This window comes from Scyliorhinus canicula, chromosome 7 (genome assembly GCF_902713615.1).
Source record: "Scyliorhinus canicula chromosome 7, sScyCan1.1, whole genome shotgun sequence".
NCBI classification, from domain to species: Eukaryota; Metazoa; Chordata; class Chondrichthyes; order Carcharhiniformes; family Scyliorhinidae; genus Scyliorhinus; species Scyliorhinus canicula.
In genome coordinates this window covers 114,662,197-114,676,991 of record NC_052152.1, presented here as the reverse complement: position 1 = coordinate 114,676,991, position 14,795 = coordinate 114,662,197, and the positions used below count along the sequence as shown (strand labels likewise).

At 52.2% G+C, this 14,795-nt stretch overlaps 1 protein-coding gene across 2 annotated transcripts in view; it reads right to left on the bottom strand.

Annotated features, from left to right (window-relative positions):
* Positions 1-7,400, bottom strand: part of enox1 (ecto-NOX disulfide-thiol exchanger 1) — a 370,497-nt gene extending 363,097 nt beyond the window's left edge. Inside the window, exon 1 of one of the 2 annotated variants that reach the window (XM_038802705.1) lies at positions 6,842-7,400. In XM_038802705.1, coding sequence (XP_038658633.1) covers positions 6,842-6,851 — 10 coding nt within the window. In that variant the 5' untranslated portion in view covers positions 6,852-7,400. The remainder of the gene's footprint in view (positions 1-6,841) is intronic. The other variant, XM_038802704.1, reaches the window with a different exon arrangement.
* Positions 7,401-14,795: the final 7,395 nt, after the last annotated feature.

Here is a 14,795-nt window from a genome sequence, read left to right as displayed (position 1 = left end):
GCGGTCTCAGCGCCGCTGGGGGGGGGGGGCGGTCACAGCGCCGCTGGGGGGGGGGGGTCACAGCGCCGCTGGGGGGGGGGGGGCGGTCTCAGCGCCGCTGGGGGGGGGGGGGGTCACAGCGCCGCTGGGGGGGAGCGGGGCGGTCTCAGCGCCGCTGGGGGGGGGGGGGGTCACAGCGCCGCTGGGTGGGGGGGGGGGGTCACAGCGCCGCTGGGGGGGAGCGGGGCGGTCTCAGCGCCGCTGGGGGGGGGGGGGTCACAGCGCCGCTGGGTGGGGGGGGGTCACAGCGCCGCTGGGGGGGAGCGGGGCGCTCTCAGCGCCGCTGGGGGGGGGGGGTCACAGCGCCGCTGGGGGGGGGGGGTCACAGCGCCGCTGGGGGGGGGGGGCGGTCTCAGCGCCGCTGGGGGGGGGGGGGGTCACAGCGCCGCTGGGGGGGAGCGGGGCGGTCTCAGCGCCGCTGGGGGGGGGGGGGTCACAGCGCCGCTGGGTGGGGGGGGGGTCACAGCGCCGCTGGGGGGGAGCGGGGCGGTCTCAGCGCCGCTGGGGGGGGGGGGGTCACAGCGCCGCTGGGTGGGGGGGGGTCACAGCGCCGCTGGGGGGGAGCGGGGCGGTCTCAGCGCCGCTGGGGGGGGGGGGTCACAGCGCCGCTGGGGGGGGGGGTCACAGCGCCGCTGGGGGGGGGGGCGGTCTCAGCGCCGCTGGGGGGGGGGGGGGGGTCACAGCGCCGCTGGGGGGGGGGGTCACAGCGCCGCTGGGGGGGGGGGGTCACAGCGCCGCTGGGGGGGGGGCGGTCTCAGCGCCGCTGGGGGGGGGGGGGGTCACAGCGCCGCTGGGGGGGGGGGGGGCGGGTCACAGCGCCGCTGGGGGGGGGGGGCGGTCTCAGCGCCGCTGGGGGGGGGGGGGGGGGGTCACAGCGCCGCTGGGGGGGGGGGAGGAGCGGAGCACTCACAGCGCCGCTACTCCAAAAGGATCTTTTGACCAACAATCAAGAGTGGCGCAATCAGCAATGAACATATCACCAGGCCACCTTGTCCGGCCAATCTTCACTTTACACAGAAAATACAGTGCAGGAGGCGGCCATTCGGCCCATCGAGTCTGCACCGACCCACTTAAGCCGTCACTTCCACCTGTAACCCAATAACCCCTCCTAACTTTTTTTTTGGACACTAACGGTAATTTAGCAGGACTAATTCACCTAACCTGCACGTCTTTGGACTGTGGGAGGAAACCGGAGCACCCGGAGGAAACCCATGCAGACACAGGGAGGACGTGCAGACACCACACAGAGACCCAGCGGGGAATCGAACCTGGGACCCTGGCGCTGTGAAGCCACAGTGCTATCCATTTGTGCTACCGTGCTGCTTTAGTCATCCCTGTGTCAGTGATTTTGCAGTGAGCTGGTTGCTTACAGAGGGCTGAGGGCCCTGATATAGCAGCAGCTCCAGTAAATGAGTCCCATAAAACCATAAAATATAGGAGCAGTATTAGGCCATTCGGCCCATCGAGTCTGCTCCGCCATTCGATCGTGGCTGATATGTTCCTCATCTCCATTAAAATCATAGAATACCTACAGTGCAGAAGGAGGCCATTTGGCCCATCAAGTCTGTACTGACCCTCTGAAAGAGCATCCTACCTAGGCCCACTCCCTGCCCTATCCCTAAACCCCACCTAACCTGCACACCCCTAGACGCCAAGGGGCAATTTTATCATAGCTAATCCACCTAACCTCTACATCTTTGGACTGAGAGGGGAAACCGGAGGACCCGGAGGAAACCCATGCATACACAAAGAGAATGTGAAAACTCCACACATGCAGTGACCCAAGGTCAAATTGAACCTGGGTCTCTGTCGCTCTGAGGCAGCAGTGATAACCACTGAGAAGGCACTCTTTTTCCTTCTCCCCATAAGCCCTGATCCCCTTATTAATCAAGAAATCCCCTTATTAATCAAGAAAACCAGATTTGTGTTTGAGGTACAGTTACCCACAGGGCTACAGACCACGAACTGGAAGGTGGAATCAGACAGAATAGTTCTTTCTCAGAACATAAGAACTAGGAGCAGGAGTAGGCAATTCAGCCTCTCGAGCCTGCTCCACCGTTCAATAAGATTATGGCTGATCTCATCATGGATTCAACTTCACCGCCCTGCCCATTCTCTGTAATCTACAACCCATTACTAATTAAAAATCTGTCCAACTCCTCCTTAAATTTACTCACTGTCCCAGCATCCACCACACTCTGGGTTGGTGAATCCCACAGATTCACGGCCCTTTGGGAGAAGTACTATCTCCTCATATCTGTTTTAAATTTGCTACCCCTTATCCCGAGACTATGACCTCTCTTTCCAGAATGCCCCACAAGAGCAGCGGCAGCACGGTAGCACAGTGGTTAGCACAGTTGCTTCACAGCTCCCAGGTTCGATTCCCCGCTGGGTCACTGTCTGTGCGGCATCCGCACGCTCTCCCCGTGTCTGCGTGGGTTTCCTTCGGGTGCTCCGGTTTCCTCCCACAGCCCAAAGAGGTGGATTAGCCATGCTAAATTGCCCTTAAGTGTCCAAAAAGGTTAGGTAGGGTTGCGAGGATAGGCTGTGTAGTGATATGCATCACTGGGGTTAATGTAAATGCACTACAACTAAGTAACCACTAGAGGGAGCACCAGAGATGTCATGACATGAAGACACGCTACCAATGGGTCATTAGAACAGGACACAACCAATGGGTAATCAGGATACCCAGAGGTGGCATCACCACAAGGGGGCACAACACGACCCATATAAAAGGACAAGGCACACATGCTCTGCCTCTTCCACCGGCAGAAACCAAGAGAGCAAGACAGGGTTGATTATCAGCAACATCACACCCTAGCACATGGTCGAGAGCAAGCTTGTAGAGTTAGCAGAATAGACTGAGTTACCAGAGGCAGAGAGTGTTGAACTCATTTAAGAGCATTGTTAATCGTTCAATAAATACGTTAAGCTTATCTCAGAGACTGCAGCATCTTTCAGCAGAGCTTACATCAAGTGGCAGCTTATGTTACTAGCAATAAATAACACAACATGGTACAGGAGTGACTGCTCAATCTTCCTAGTTCAACTCAGCAAGGTTAGAGACAACCAGCTACCGAATCCAGGCACGATGAACAATATTCAGGCTCCTCATCAACGCAGGACCACCGGTAATCTTAGTGCTAACTGGCGATAGTTTAAACAAAAATTCCAACTATACATGGAAGCATCCGACCTGAATGGCACGACCGTGCTCGGTACATGACTCTCCTACTCACCATTGTGGGTGAACATGCAATAGAGATCTTCAACTCGTTTCAATACTCAGAAAGGCAGGACAAAACAAAATACCAGACCATCCTGGACAAAGTCGACAGCCACTGCGAGATGGACACGAACAAAAATAAGTAAAAATGGAGCGAATACTCACCACGAGGCAGAGGTAGGGTTGAAACAGAAGAAGACGGCACTTTTGAATGGCAGCCATCTTGCGTGTGTGCATTGTGACCAGTCCGCACACATGCGCACTTCCCTAAAAGACGCAAACCGGTGTTTTGCGCATGCGCGATAAGACAGAACAATGCCTGCACTTCTACCAGACATTGAAAATAACCTCCGCAGCACCCTGGAACGAGCAGTTTGCACCACCCGAAGTGAAGAGCACAATGACAAATCCAAAACAAAAGAAGATGATTTGTTCATTGAACAAGAAGAAAACAATGCCACACAGCGAGTACTAAACAAATCCGTTGGCATCAGGAGTGTGCGACACCAAATGCATTACTCTGATCAAGGCAGTGCTACAGATCCAGCCGATGACTACCTGGATAACGCATACAGAGTAGGCATCATCACGAAGTGCGAATACACCACACTGGGCACATTGCAAGTCCCGTCAATACTTGCCGTGGATTTCGAGGATGAATGGAATGCAGTGATGGATGTCAACCAATGCCCCATCCAGTTCAAACTGCACACAGGTGTCTCCGCCAACCTGATCTCGCAGTTGGACTTCAAAAGAATCAAGAAGGCTCCCAAGCTCCTTCCAGCTGCCTGCAAACTCCAGGACTACACTGGCAACACAATTAAGGCACTGGTGTCCTGCCACCTGACAGTGTCCAACCAACACATACAGACAAGCCTACGCTTCGAGATCGTTAAACCAGACAGGGCGTCCCTGCTCGGTGCGCACGCCTGCAAGCAGCTGAACCTCATCCGACGGGTCTACACCATGATGCCGTCTCATCCGGATCCTCAGGCCAGCATCGACGACATCCTGACCCAATACTCAGATGTCTTCAGCGGGATGGGCACACTTCCGTACGAGTACAGGATTCTACTGTGGCCTGATGCCCAAACCAGTGGTCCACACACTACAAAGGGTCCCCGACTCCACACAGAGAGCGATGAAAAACTCCACACAGAGAGCGATACAAGCCTCCACGGAGAGCTCATTGACAGACTCCACAATGGAAGCAACTCAAGACTCCATAGCGAAGTTCATGCATTAACAAGACCATGAAGGTCTATCAACCTTATTGGAGCAACCAGCAGCAGACTATGAAAGTCTACCCAGCTCATTTAACCAACAAGAAGACACTGAATGTCTACCTACTGTATGTGAGACAAGTGACGAAGAAATCACAATTCCCATACAAGATGTGCAAGATCACAGGGAGACCGACAGATCTCAGCTCGTATGCACAGAGGCACTCAACAATCAAAGTGAAACTACTCGAGTCCAGTGAGACCACGTCAATTAAAACCTCATCCACTCGAGCCTATCCGCAAGAAAATTAAATCTTGAAGATTTTGACTCCAGACGAGGAGCATCAAGAAACCAATGATGGTTCAAGTGAACCAGAAATGACTCGAGAAGAGGAGCACCAAGGAATCAAAGAGGAATCACATCAACCATAAAGGAGTGATGTTATCAACATCAATGCAGCATCCGGTCATTCTCACAATCCTCAAGCAGAAACGCTCAATGAAGCACCAGATGCCACAAAGGATAATGACACAAGTAACTTTGAGAATGACTCGAATTATCCACACGGAACAGTCATTGAGCGCAACAAGCACGACAAAAACAACAACAATAAAACAACAACTTGGACAACATGGTACAACTCTGCACATGGAAGACAATGTAGCAGCACAGCTCAAAACAAAGGCAAGAGTACAAACATACCATGGCATGACAATGAATCTCACCAATTCACGATTGCTCCACTACAAACAAGCAAACCAGTTTTCAAGAAAGATGACATACAGAATCGCTACCACAAGCATAGATAAAAAAGTCTAAATCAGACAACAAAGTGATTCGACCATTCGAACACCTCATAATGACTTCTTGATTACTTAAACACAAGAACACTAACGACATTCACAAAGAAATGACAACATCAACATCACCACTTCACAACAGAAGAAGAAAGCAACTTAACCGTACAAATTCATAAGATTGGACTCATAGATATTAATTGGTATTGTATAATCATCAATATCATCACAACTTGTACATGTAATCATTCATCTCCCTGTTTAGTACAATTTTCTTTAACAAAGTACAGAAAATATGGAACACGAAAAAAGGGGGAATGTAGTGATATGCATCACTGACACAAGAGGTTAATGTACATACACTACAACTAAGTAACCACTAGAGGGAGCACCAGAGATGTCATGACATGCAGACACGCAACCAATGGGTCATTAGAACAGGACACAACCAATGGGTAATCAGGACACCCAGAGGTGGCATTACCACAAGGGGGCACTACACGACCCATATAAAAAGGACGAGGCACACAGGTTCTGCCTCTTCCACCGGCAGAAACCAAGAGAGAAGGACAGGGTTGATTATCAGCAACATCACACCCTAGCACATGGTCGGGAGCAAGCTTGTAAAGTTAGCAGAATAGACTGAGTTACTAGAGGCTGGTTAGTAGAGTGTTGAACTCATTTAAGAGCATTGTTAATCGTTCAATAAATACGTTAAACTTATCTCCGAGTCTGTAGCATCTTTCAGCAGAGCTCACATCAAGTGGCAGCTTATGCTACTAGCAATAACATAACACAACAGGGTGGAGGCGTGGGCTTGAATCCGGCTCTCTTTCCAAGGGCCGGTACAGACTCAATGGGCCGAATGGCGTCCTTCAGCACTGCAAATTCTATGAAATTCTATAAGAGGAAGTTTATCCACACCTTTTATATTTCAATTCGATCTCCCCTCTCTTCTAAAACTCTAGACGGCATGGGCCTAAACTGCTCGATCTATCTTTATCAGACAAACCCCCCCATCTGCCAACTGGCAGAGTTGGCTGGTCCCATACCACCGATCAAAAGAGTAAAAGCACTGGCCCGACATCCTAACCCCCCCCCCCCCCCCCCCGGCACGTGCTGTACAAAAACAAAATCTGCCAGCGCTAGATGGCAGCAATGTACACAGCTGAGCAATTCCACACACAACTCTTGTACATGACTAATTAGGCAGAAACTGTAACAGCTCCACGCTTGCAACGCATTAACTATTTATCAAAAAAATATATACATTTTAATGCATTGCCTGAGAAAAATGCTGTCCCGTTGTCTTCTGCATTCCTGCACTTTTACAGAAGGGGCCATTTTAAAGCAGAGAGCTCCAGAAAGGACCCAGCAGTGTGTGCAGGAGAGTGACTGTTCACTACAGAGACTGTGGATTTTCTGCCTTCTCTTCAGAAACAAGAAAAAAAACCTCTCCTCTCAGTCAAGGCAACACTTATGACAGACTGTGTCCACGAAACACATGCAAACATGCAGATGTGTGCCAGTGGAGGTGGACCTCCATTCCTACCTGCTGCCATGACAGAGTGCTATTTGGTCCCGTCAATTTGCTGGGTGCTCCCCTCATCAGAACTCACAGTCACTTCTGCACACTGGGCTGGATTGAAAGCACTGAGAGAACACACACATAAACAAACAAAAAAGGAGGCTTGATTGCAACTGGCAGCATCGAGCAACACCTGGTTCAGCTTGGATGAGACAAAAGAGCAAGGTTTTCAACATCTGCTGTGTGACTGGGAGTAGGAATCCCTCCACCAGCACAGGCACCGACCACAATGTGCTCAGATAACTTCCTGCACCGATCGTAAAAATGCAAAACAGAGACAAGAGTGCCAGGCAGGCAGGCAGGGAGGGGAGGGGAGGGGAGAAGAAATCTGAATTTGTTACAACGAGGGAACAATCCCAGGGGAGGTGAATGCTCCCTGTTTTTTTCTTCCACACTCACTGTTCCAACAACTGGGCTACAGCATATCTAACCTTCTGCAGCTCTGAAAGACGGATGCCATTGAAGTAGCCGTCAGCCAGTTTACCTTAGGGAACCCTGTGTCTTATCAGTGCTGGAGCAGCACAGCCCCTTTTGCACTCTGCCAGCATCTGTGATTTAAAATTTAAAGGTACACGCACCGCCGATTCTTTCCCCCTCCCCTCCTTCAACACGCCAACTTCTCCCGAGTGGACACTCCAGCGATGCTTTTAAAAAGAGATAAGACGGCTGAAACACCCTCTCCCCCCCTACCCCCCACCACCACTCCAGACTGTTATTTCTCCCTTGCCTTCATTTGAAGTAGCACTGAATAATTTACAAGGGACTTCTGCGTTCTGGAGCATCTCTCCTCCGCTGGCGTTGTATTTGATCAGCTCATCAAAGAGGTCCCAGTGCTCAGGAATGGAAACAGGAAGCAATGAATCCGCCCAGAGTGGATAAAAGGCTGGGTCGTTTTTCTTTTCCTGGACAGCGAGTGAAAGGGGATGGGGTTCACCCTCCAGCTCACTTTGCAGCTGCCCAGGAATCTGAGCACCAGATTTTTTTTTTCTGTTTTTCGTTTTAGATTTCTGCTATTTACTCGCCACCCCACCCCTGCAACAGAAGATCTGTGGTGCTGCCAGAGCAAGGGAGAAGGAGCAGGGGTGTCTCTTCAACCAATCAGATGGAAGGATCCTCACTGAAGTACACAGAATCTAAATGGGGAAGAATCAATTGGAATGTTTATTTCAATGTTCAGTCAGGTCCAAGAAGCAAAATAAGAGAGAGAGAAAGGATCAAAAACAGAAAATGCTGGACAATCTCAGCAGGTCTGACAGCATCTGTGGAGAGAGAGAACGGAGCCAACGTTTCGAGTCTGGATGACTCTTTGACAAACAGAAAGGAGGCTGGATTAAATTTGAGAGGTGAAAGAGATGGAATGAAAAGGAAAAAAATAATTTTCACAAAACCTCCAACAATAATAAAAAATGTGAAGGAATGAGCCTGCACACTGAAGTGTTAATAATTCACCCAGACCTGACTATTCCAGAAATAACTTTTTCTAGCATGTGGGTAACCCCATGGGGAAGTGTAGAAATTTCATGCCCTCCCAGCAATTTAATGCCAAGTATATCAGAAGGTTCCGCTGTATTAATGGATATAATGAATTGGACAAAAAGTCTAGGAGGGGTTATTGGGTTACAGGGATAGGGAGGAAGTGAGGGCTTAAGTGGGTCGGTGCAGACTCGAGGGGCAGTGCCAATTGAACCCACAACCGTTTGGCCCAAAGGTGAGAGTGCCATAGTTGAATTGGCAGTGACAGCAGGTTCACTGCCACTCATCATGACTTACAATATCGCAGTCAAGTCAGTCAAATAGAATTTGCCTTCAATAAATCCTTACTGACTTTAATTTATTAACCTTATTTTGCCCAAGTGTCAATTAATTTCATCCCTGTCATTGGACACGATTTAACAGGACAAAAACAGAGTCCCAATTCAGACACGTTTAGCGGGTACTTCTTGGCTCGCCAGTGCAGGAAGATAACTCGCGTATCGGGCCATATTAAAATGCCAACCCAATGTTTTGCAGCCCCCCCAACCCCCCCCCCCCCCCCCACCCCCCCCCCACCCCCCCCCCCCCCCCCCCAACCCTTCCCCACCAGCCACCCCACCATGGCCTCCGGATGCTCCCCACTGCACATAACTTACCTCTTATAAGGTCCTCGATTACCTCCTCAACCCATCTCTTAAGGACAAGACACCCCCGGGCCTGACCCCTGGCACAGGCAACCTGGCATCCGGGCACCTTGGGATTATCGTTGTGGCACGCTGGATGTGCCGCAGCCAGTCTGGCAGTGCCACGCACTCAGGGGCTAGGAACACGGTGGCCAGTAACTCATCTCCTAACTCCCCAAAGCCTGTCCACCATCTACAAGGCACAAGTCAGGAGTGCGATGGAATACTCTCCACTTGCCCGGAGGATTGCAGCTCCAACAACACTTGACACCATCCAGGACAAAGTAGGCCACTTAATTGGCAACATCCATCACCTTAAATACACTCTCACCATCACCAACACACAGCTGCAGCTGTGTGTACCATCTACAAGATGCAGCAAGTCACCAAGGCTCCTTCAGGCCAGTGTTTTTCAAACTTATTTTCCTGGGACCCATTTTTATCAACTGGTCACCCTCTGAGACTCACGCCAGCTGACCTTTGAAACCCACGCGGCCGACCTCCACGACCCATGCTGGCTGACCTTCGCGACCCACGCTAACCAGCCTTCACGACCCACACCGGCTGACCTTCGTGACCCACTTTGCGACACACCATTTTTGCTTTATATTTAATGCGACACGTGAGGCTGCTTGGTCCTCACAATCTTATTGCTTTGTCATTCAATTGTACATTGCTGCTAAAGAATTCTCGCTGCATCCTTTAAAAGAAATCAAGAGGTTTGTTCTCAAACTCGCCGTGCTTAGTCTTCAAATGCCTTTCAAGCTTTGAGGATTTTGAACTTCAATTTGCCAGTACTTCCCTGCATATAGCACACAAGGGCTTTGCATTCTGATTTGCATTGGCACAATTAATAAAGCCATACCTCACAAAATCATCTTTATACTGCTTTGTTCCTGATTTGAACTTCTTCTCAATGGGTTGTTCATCAGAGGCACTGGAGGTCACACCAGCACTGCTTTGTCCTGTTGTGGACTCTCTTGTGCAGTTTTCTCCAGCAGATTCAGGAGTGTGACCCTGGTCTGTTTGTGTCTTTGGCCCTCCCTTCCTTATTACAAAATGATCCACCTTCTGTTTTCACAGTCCTGTTCACGAGCTTGCTTGCAGCTACAAGATGGAGGAATATTTCCTCCATAATTTCACGCTAAATGCATGGGTATGGGATGTCAGTGTGGGTTGCCAGACCTTGGCCCTGCTCTTTGCCATTGCTTTTTCCAGGAAAGCTTCAAATGTTTTTAAAAGAAATTTGGTGCTGGGCAATGCACTGACATCAGAAGGAGGCGGTACAGGGACACTGTGCTGACATTAAAAGGAGGCGTTACTGGGAAGGCGTTCTGACATCATAAGGAGGCGAAACTGGGACAGCGTGCTGACATCAGAAGGAGTGGTACTGGGACAGTGTGCTGACATCAGAAGGAGGCGGTACTGGGTCAGTGTGCTGACATCAGAAGGAGTGGTACTGGGACAGTGTGCTGACATCAGAAGGAGGCGTTACTGGGGCAGCGTGCTGACATCAGAAGGAGGTGTTACTGGGACAATGTGCTGACATCAGAAGGAGGTGGTACACCGACACTGTGCTGACATCAGAAGGAGGCGGTACTGGGACACTGTGCTGACATTAAAAGGAGGCGTTACTGGGAAGGCGTTCTGACATCATAAGGAGGCGAAACTGGGACAGCGTGCTGACATCAGAAGGAGTGGTACTGGGACAGTGCGCTGACATCAGAAGGAGGCGTTACTGGGGCAGCGTGCTGACATCAGAAGGAGGTGTTACTGGGACAATGTGCTGACATCAGAAGGAGGCGGGTACTGGGACAATGTGCAGACATCAGAAGGAGGCGGTACTGGGACAATGTGCAGACATCAGAAGGAGGCGGAACTGGGACAATGTGCTGACATCAGAAGGAGGCGTTACTGGGACAGTGTGCTGACATCAGAAGGAGGTGGTACTGGGACAGTGTGCTGACATCAGAAGGAGGTGGTACTGGGACAGTGTGCTGACATCAGAAGGAGGTGGTACTGGGACAGTGTGCTGACATCAGAAGGAGGTGGTACTGGGACAATGTGCTGACATCAGAAGGAGGTGTTACTGGGACAGTGTGCTGACATCAGAAGGAGGCGGTGCTGGGGCAGCGTGCTGACATCAGAAGGAGGCGGTACTGGGACAATGTGCTGACATCAGAAGGAGGCGGTACTGGGGCAGCGTGCTGACATCAGAAGGAGGCGGTACTGGGACAATGTGCTGACATCAGAAGGAGGTGGTACTGGGCCAATGTGCTGACATCAGAAGGAGGCGGTACTGGGACAGTATGCTGACATCAGAAGGATGCGGTACTGGGACAATGTTCTGGCATCAGAAGGAGACGGTACTGGGACAGTGTGCTGACATCAGAAGGAGGTGGTACTGGGACAGTGTGCTGACATCAGAAGGAGGTGGTACTGGGACAGTGTGCTGACATCAGAAGGAGGCGGTGCTGGGGCAGCGTGCTGACATCAGAAGGAGGCGGTACAGGGACAGCGTGCTGACATCAGAAGGAGGCGGTACTGGGGCAGCGTGCTGACATCAGAAGGAGGCGGTACTGGGACAATGTGCTGACATCAGAAGGAGGCGGTACTGGGCCAATGTGCTGACATCAGAAGGAGGCGGTACTGGGACAGTATGCTGACATCAGAAGGATGCGGTACTGGGACAATGTTCTGGCATCAGAAGGAGGCGGTACTGGGACAGTGTGCTGACATCAGAAGGAGGTGGTACTGGGACAGTGTGCTGACATCAGAAGGAGGTGGTACTGGGACAGTGTGCTGACATCAGAAGGAGGTGGTACTGGGACAGTGTGCTGACATCAGAAGGAGGTGGTACTGGGACAGTGTGCTGACATCAGAAGGAGGTGGTACTGGGACAGTGTGCTGACATCAGAAGGAGGCGGTGCTGGGGCAGCGTGCTGACATCAGAAGGAGGCGGTACAGGGACAGCGTGCTGACATCAGAAGGAGGCGGTACTGGGGCAGCGTGCTGACATCAGAAGGAGGCGGTACTGGGACAATGTGCTGACATCAGAAGGAGGCGGTACTGGGCCAATGTGCTGACATCAGAAGGAGGCGATACTGGGACAGTATGCTGACATCAGAAGGATGCGGTACTGGGACAATGTTCTGGCATCAGAAGGAGGCGGTACTGGGACAGCGTGCTGACATCAGAAGGATGCGGTACTGGGACAATGTTCTGGCATCAGAAGGAGGCGGTACTGGGACAGCGTGCTGACATCAGAAGGAGGCGGTACTGGGGCAGTGTACTGACATCAGAAGGAGGGGGTACTGGGACAGCGTGCTGACATCAGAAGGAGGCGGTACTGGGACAATGTGCTGACATCAGAAGGAGGCGGTACTGGGACAGCGTGCTGACATCAGAAGGAGGCGGTACTGGGACAGTATGCTGACATCAGAAGGAGGGGTGACTGGGACAATGTGCTGACATCAGAAGGAGGTGGTACTGGGACAATGTGCTGACATCAGAAGGAGGCGGTAGTGGGACAGTATGCTGACATCAGAAGGAGGCGGTACTGGGACAGTGTGCTGACATCAGAAGGAGGCGGTACTGGGACAGTGTGCTGACATCAGAAGGAGGTGGTACTGGGACAGTGTGCTGACATCAGAAGGAGGCGGTACTTGGACAATGTGCTGACATCAGAAGCAGGCAGGACTGGGACAATGTGCTGATATCAGAAGGAGGCGGTACTGGAACAGTGTGCTGACATCAGAAGGAGGTGGTACTGGGACAGTGTGCTGACATCAGAAGGAGGCGGTACTGGGACAATGTGCTGACATCAGAAGGAGGCGGTACTGGGACAGCGTGCTGACATCAGAAGGAGGCGGTACTGGGACAGTGTGCTGACATCAGAAGGAGGCGGTACTGGGACAATGTGCTGACATCAGAAGGAGGCGGTACTGGGACAGCGTGCTGACATCAGAAGGAGGCGGTACTGGGACAGTGTGCTGACATCAGAAGGAGGCGGTACTGGGACAGTGTGCTGACATCAGAATGAGGCGGTACTGGGACAGTGTGCTGACATCAGAAGGAGGCGGTACTGGGACAGTGTGCTGACATCAGAAGGAGGCGGTACTGGGACAGTGTGCTGACATCAGAAGGAGGCGGTACTGGGACAGTGTGCTGACATCAGAAGGAGGCGGTACTGGGACAGTGTGCTGACATCAGAAGGAGGCGGTACTGGGACAGTGTGCTGACATCAGAAGGAGGCGGTACTGGGACAGTGTGCTGACATCAGAAGGAGGCGGTACTGGGACAGCGTGCTGACATCAGAAGGAGGCGGTACTGGGACAGTGTGCTGACATCAGAAGGAGGCGGTACTGGGACAGCGTGCTGACATCAGAAGGAGGCGTTACTGGGACAGTGTGCTGACATCAGAAGGAGGCGGTACTGGGACAGTGTGCTGACATCAGAAGGAGGCGGTACTGGGACAATGTGCTGTCATCAGAAGGAGGCGGTACTGGGACAATGTGCTGACATCAGAAGGAGGCGGTACTGGGACAGTGTGCTGACATCAGAAGGAGGCGGTACTGGGACAGTGTGCTGACATCAGAAGGAGGCGGTACTGGACAGTGTGCTGACATCAGAAGGAGGTGGTACTGGGACAATGTGCTGACATCAGAAGGAGGCGGTACTGGGACAGCGTGCTGACATCAGCAGGAGGTCTTACTGGGACAATGTGCTGACATCAGAAGGAGGTGGTACTGCGACAATGTGCTGACATCAGAAGGAGGCGGTACTGGGACAGTGTGCTGACATCAGAAGGAGGCGGTACTGGGACAGTGTGCTGACATCAGAAGGAGGCGGTACTGGGACAGTGTGCTGACATCAGAAGGAGGCGGTACTGGGACAGTGTGCTGACATCAGAAGGAGGCGTTACTGGGACAGTGTGCTGACATCAGAAGGAGGCGTGACTGGGACAATGTGCTGACATCAGAAGGAGGCGGGTACTGGGACAGTGTGCTGACATCAGAAGGAGGGGTACTGGGACAATGTGCTGACATCAGAAGGAGGCGGGTACTGGGACAATGTGCTGACATCAGAGGAGGCGGTACTGGGACAGTGTGCTGACATCAGAAGGAGGCAGTACTGGGACAGTGTGCTGACATCAGAAGGAGGCGGTACTGGGACAGTGCGCTGACATCAGAAGGAGGCGGTACTGGGACAGTGTGCTGACATCAGAAGGAGGCGGTACTGGGACAGTGTGCTGACATCAGAAGGAGGCGGTACTGGGACAGTGTGCTGACATCAGAAGGAGGTGGTACTGGGACAGTGAGCTGACATCAGAAGGAGGCGGTGCTTGGACAATGTGCTGACATCAGAAGGAGGCGGTACTGGGACAATGTGCTGACATCAGAAGGAGGCAGTACTGGGACAGTATGCTGACATCAGAAGGAAGCGGTACTGGGACAGTGTGCTGACATCAGAAGGAGGCGGTACTGGGACAATGTGCTGATATCAGAAGGAGGCGGTACTGGAACAGTGTGCTGACATCAGAAGGAGGTGGTACTGGGACAGTGTGCTGACATCAGAAGGAGGCGACACTGGGACAGTGTGCTGACATCAGAAGGAGGCGACACTGGGACAGCGTGCTGACATCAGAGGAGGCGGGTACTGGGAAATGTGCTGACAGCAGAAGGAGGCGGTACTGCGGGCAGCGTGCTGACATCAGAAGGAGGCGGGGGTACTGGGACAGCGCGTGACTGTGCATCAGAAGG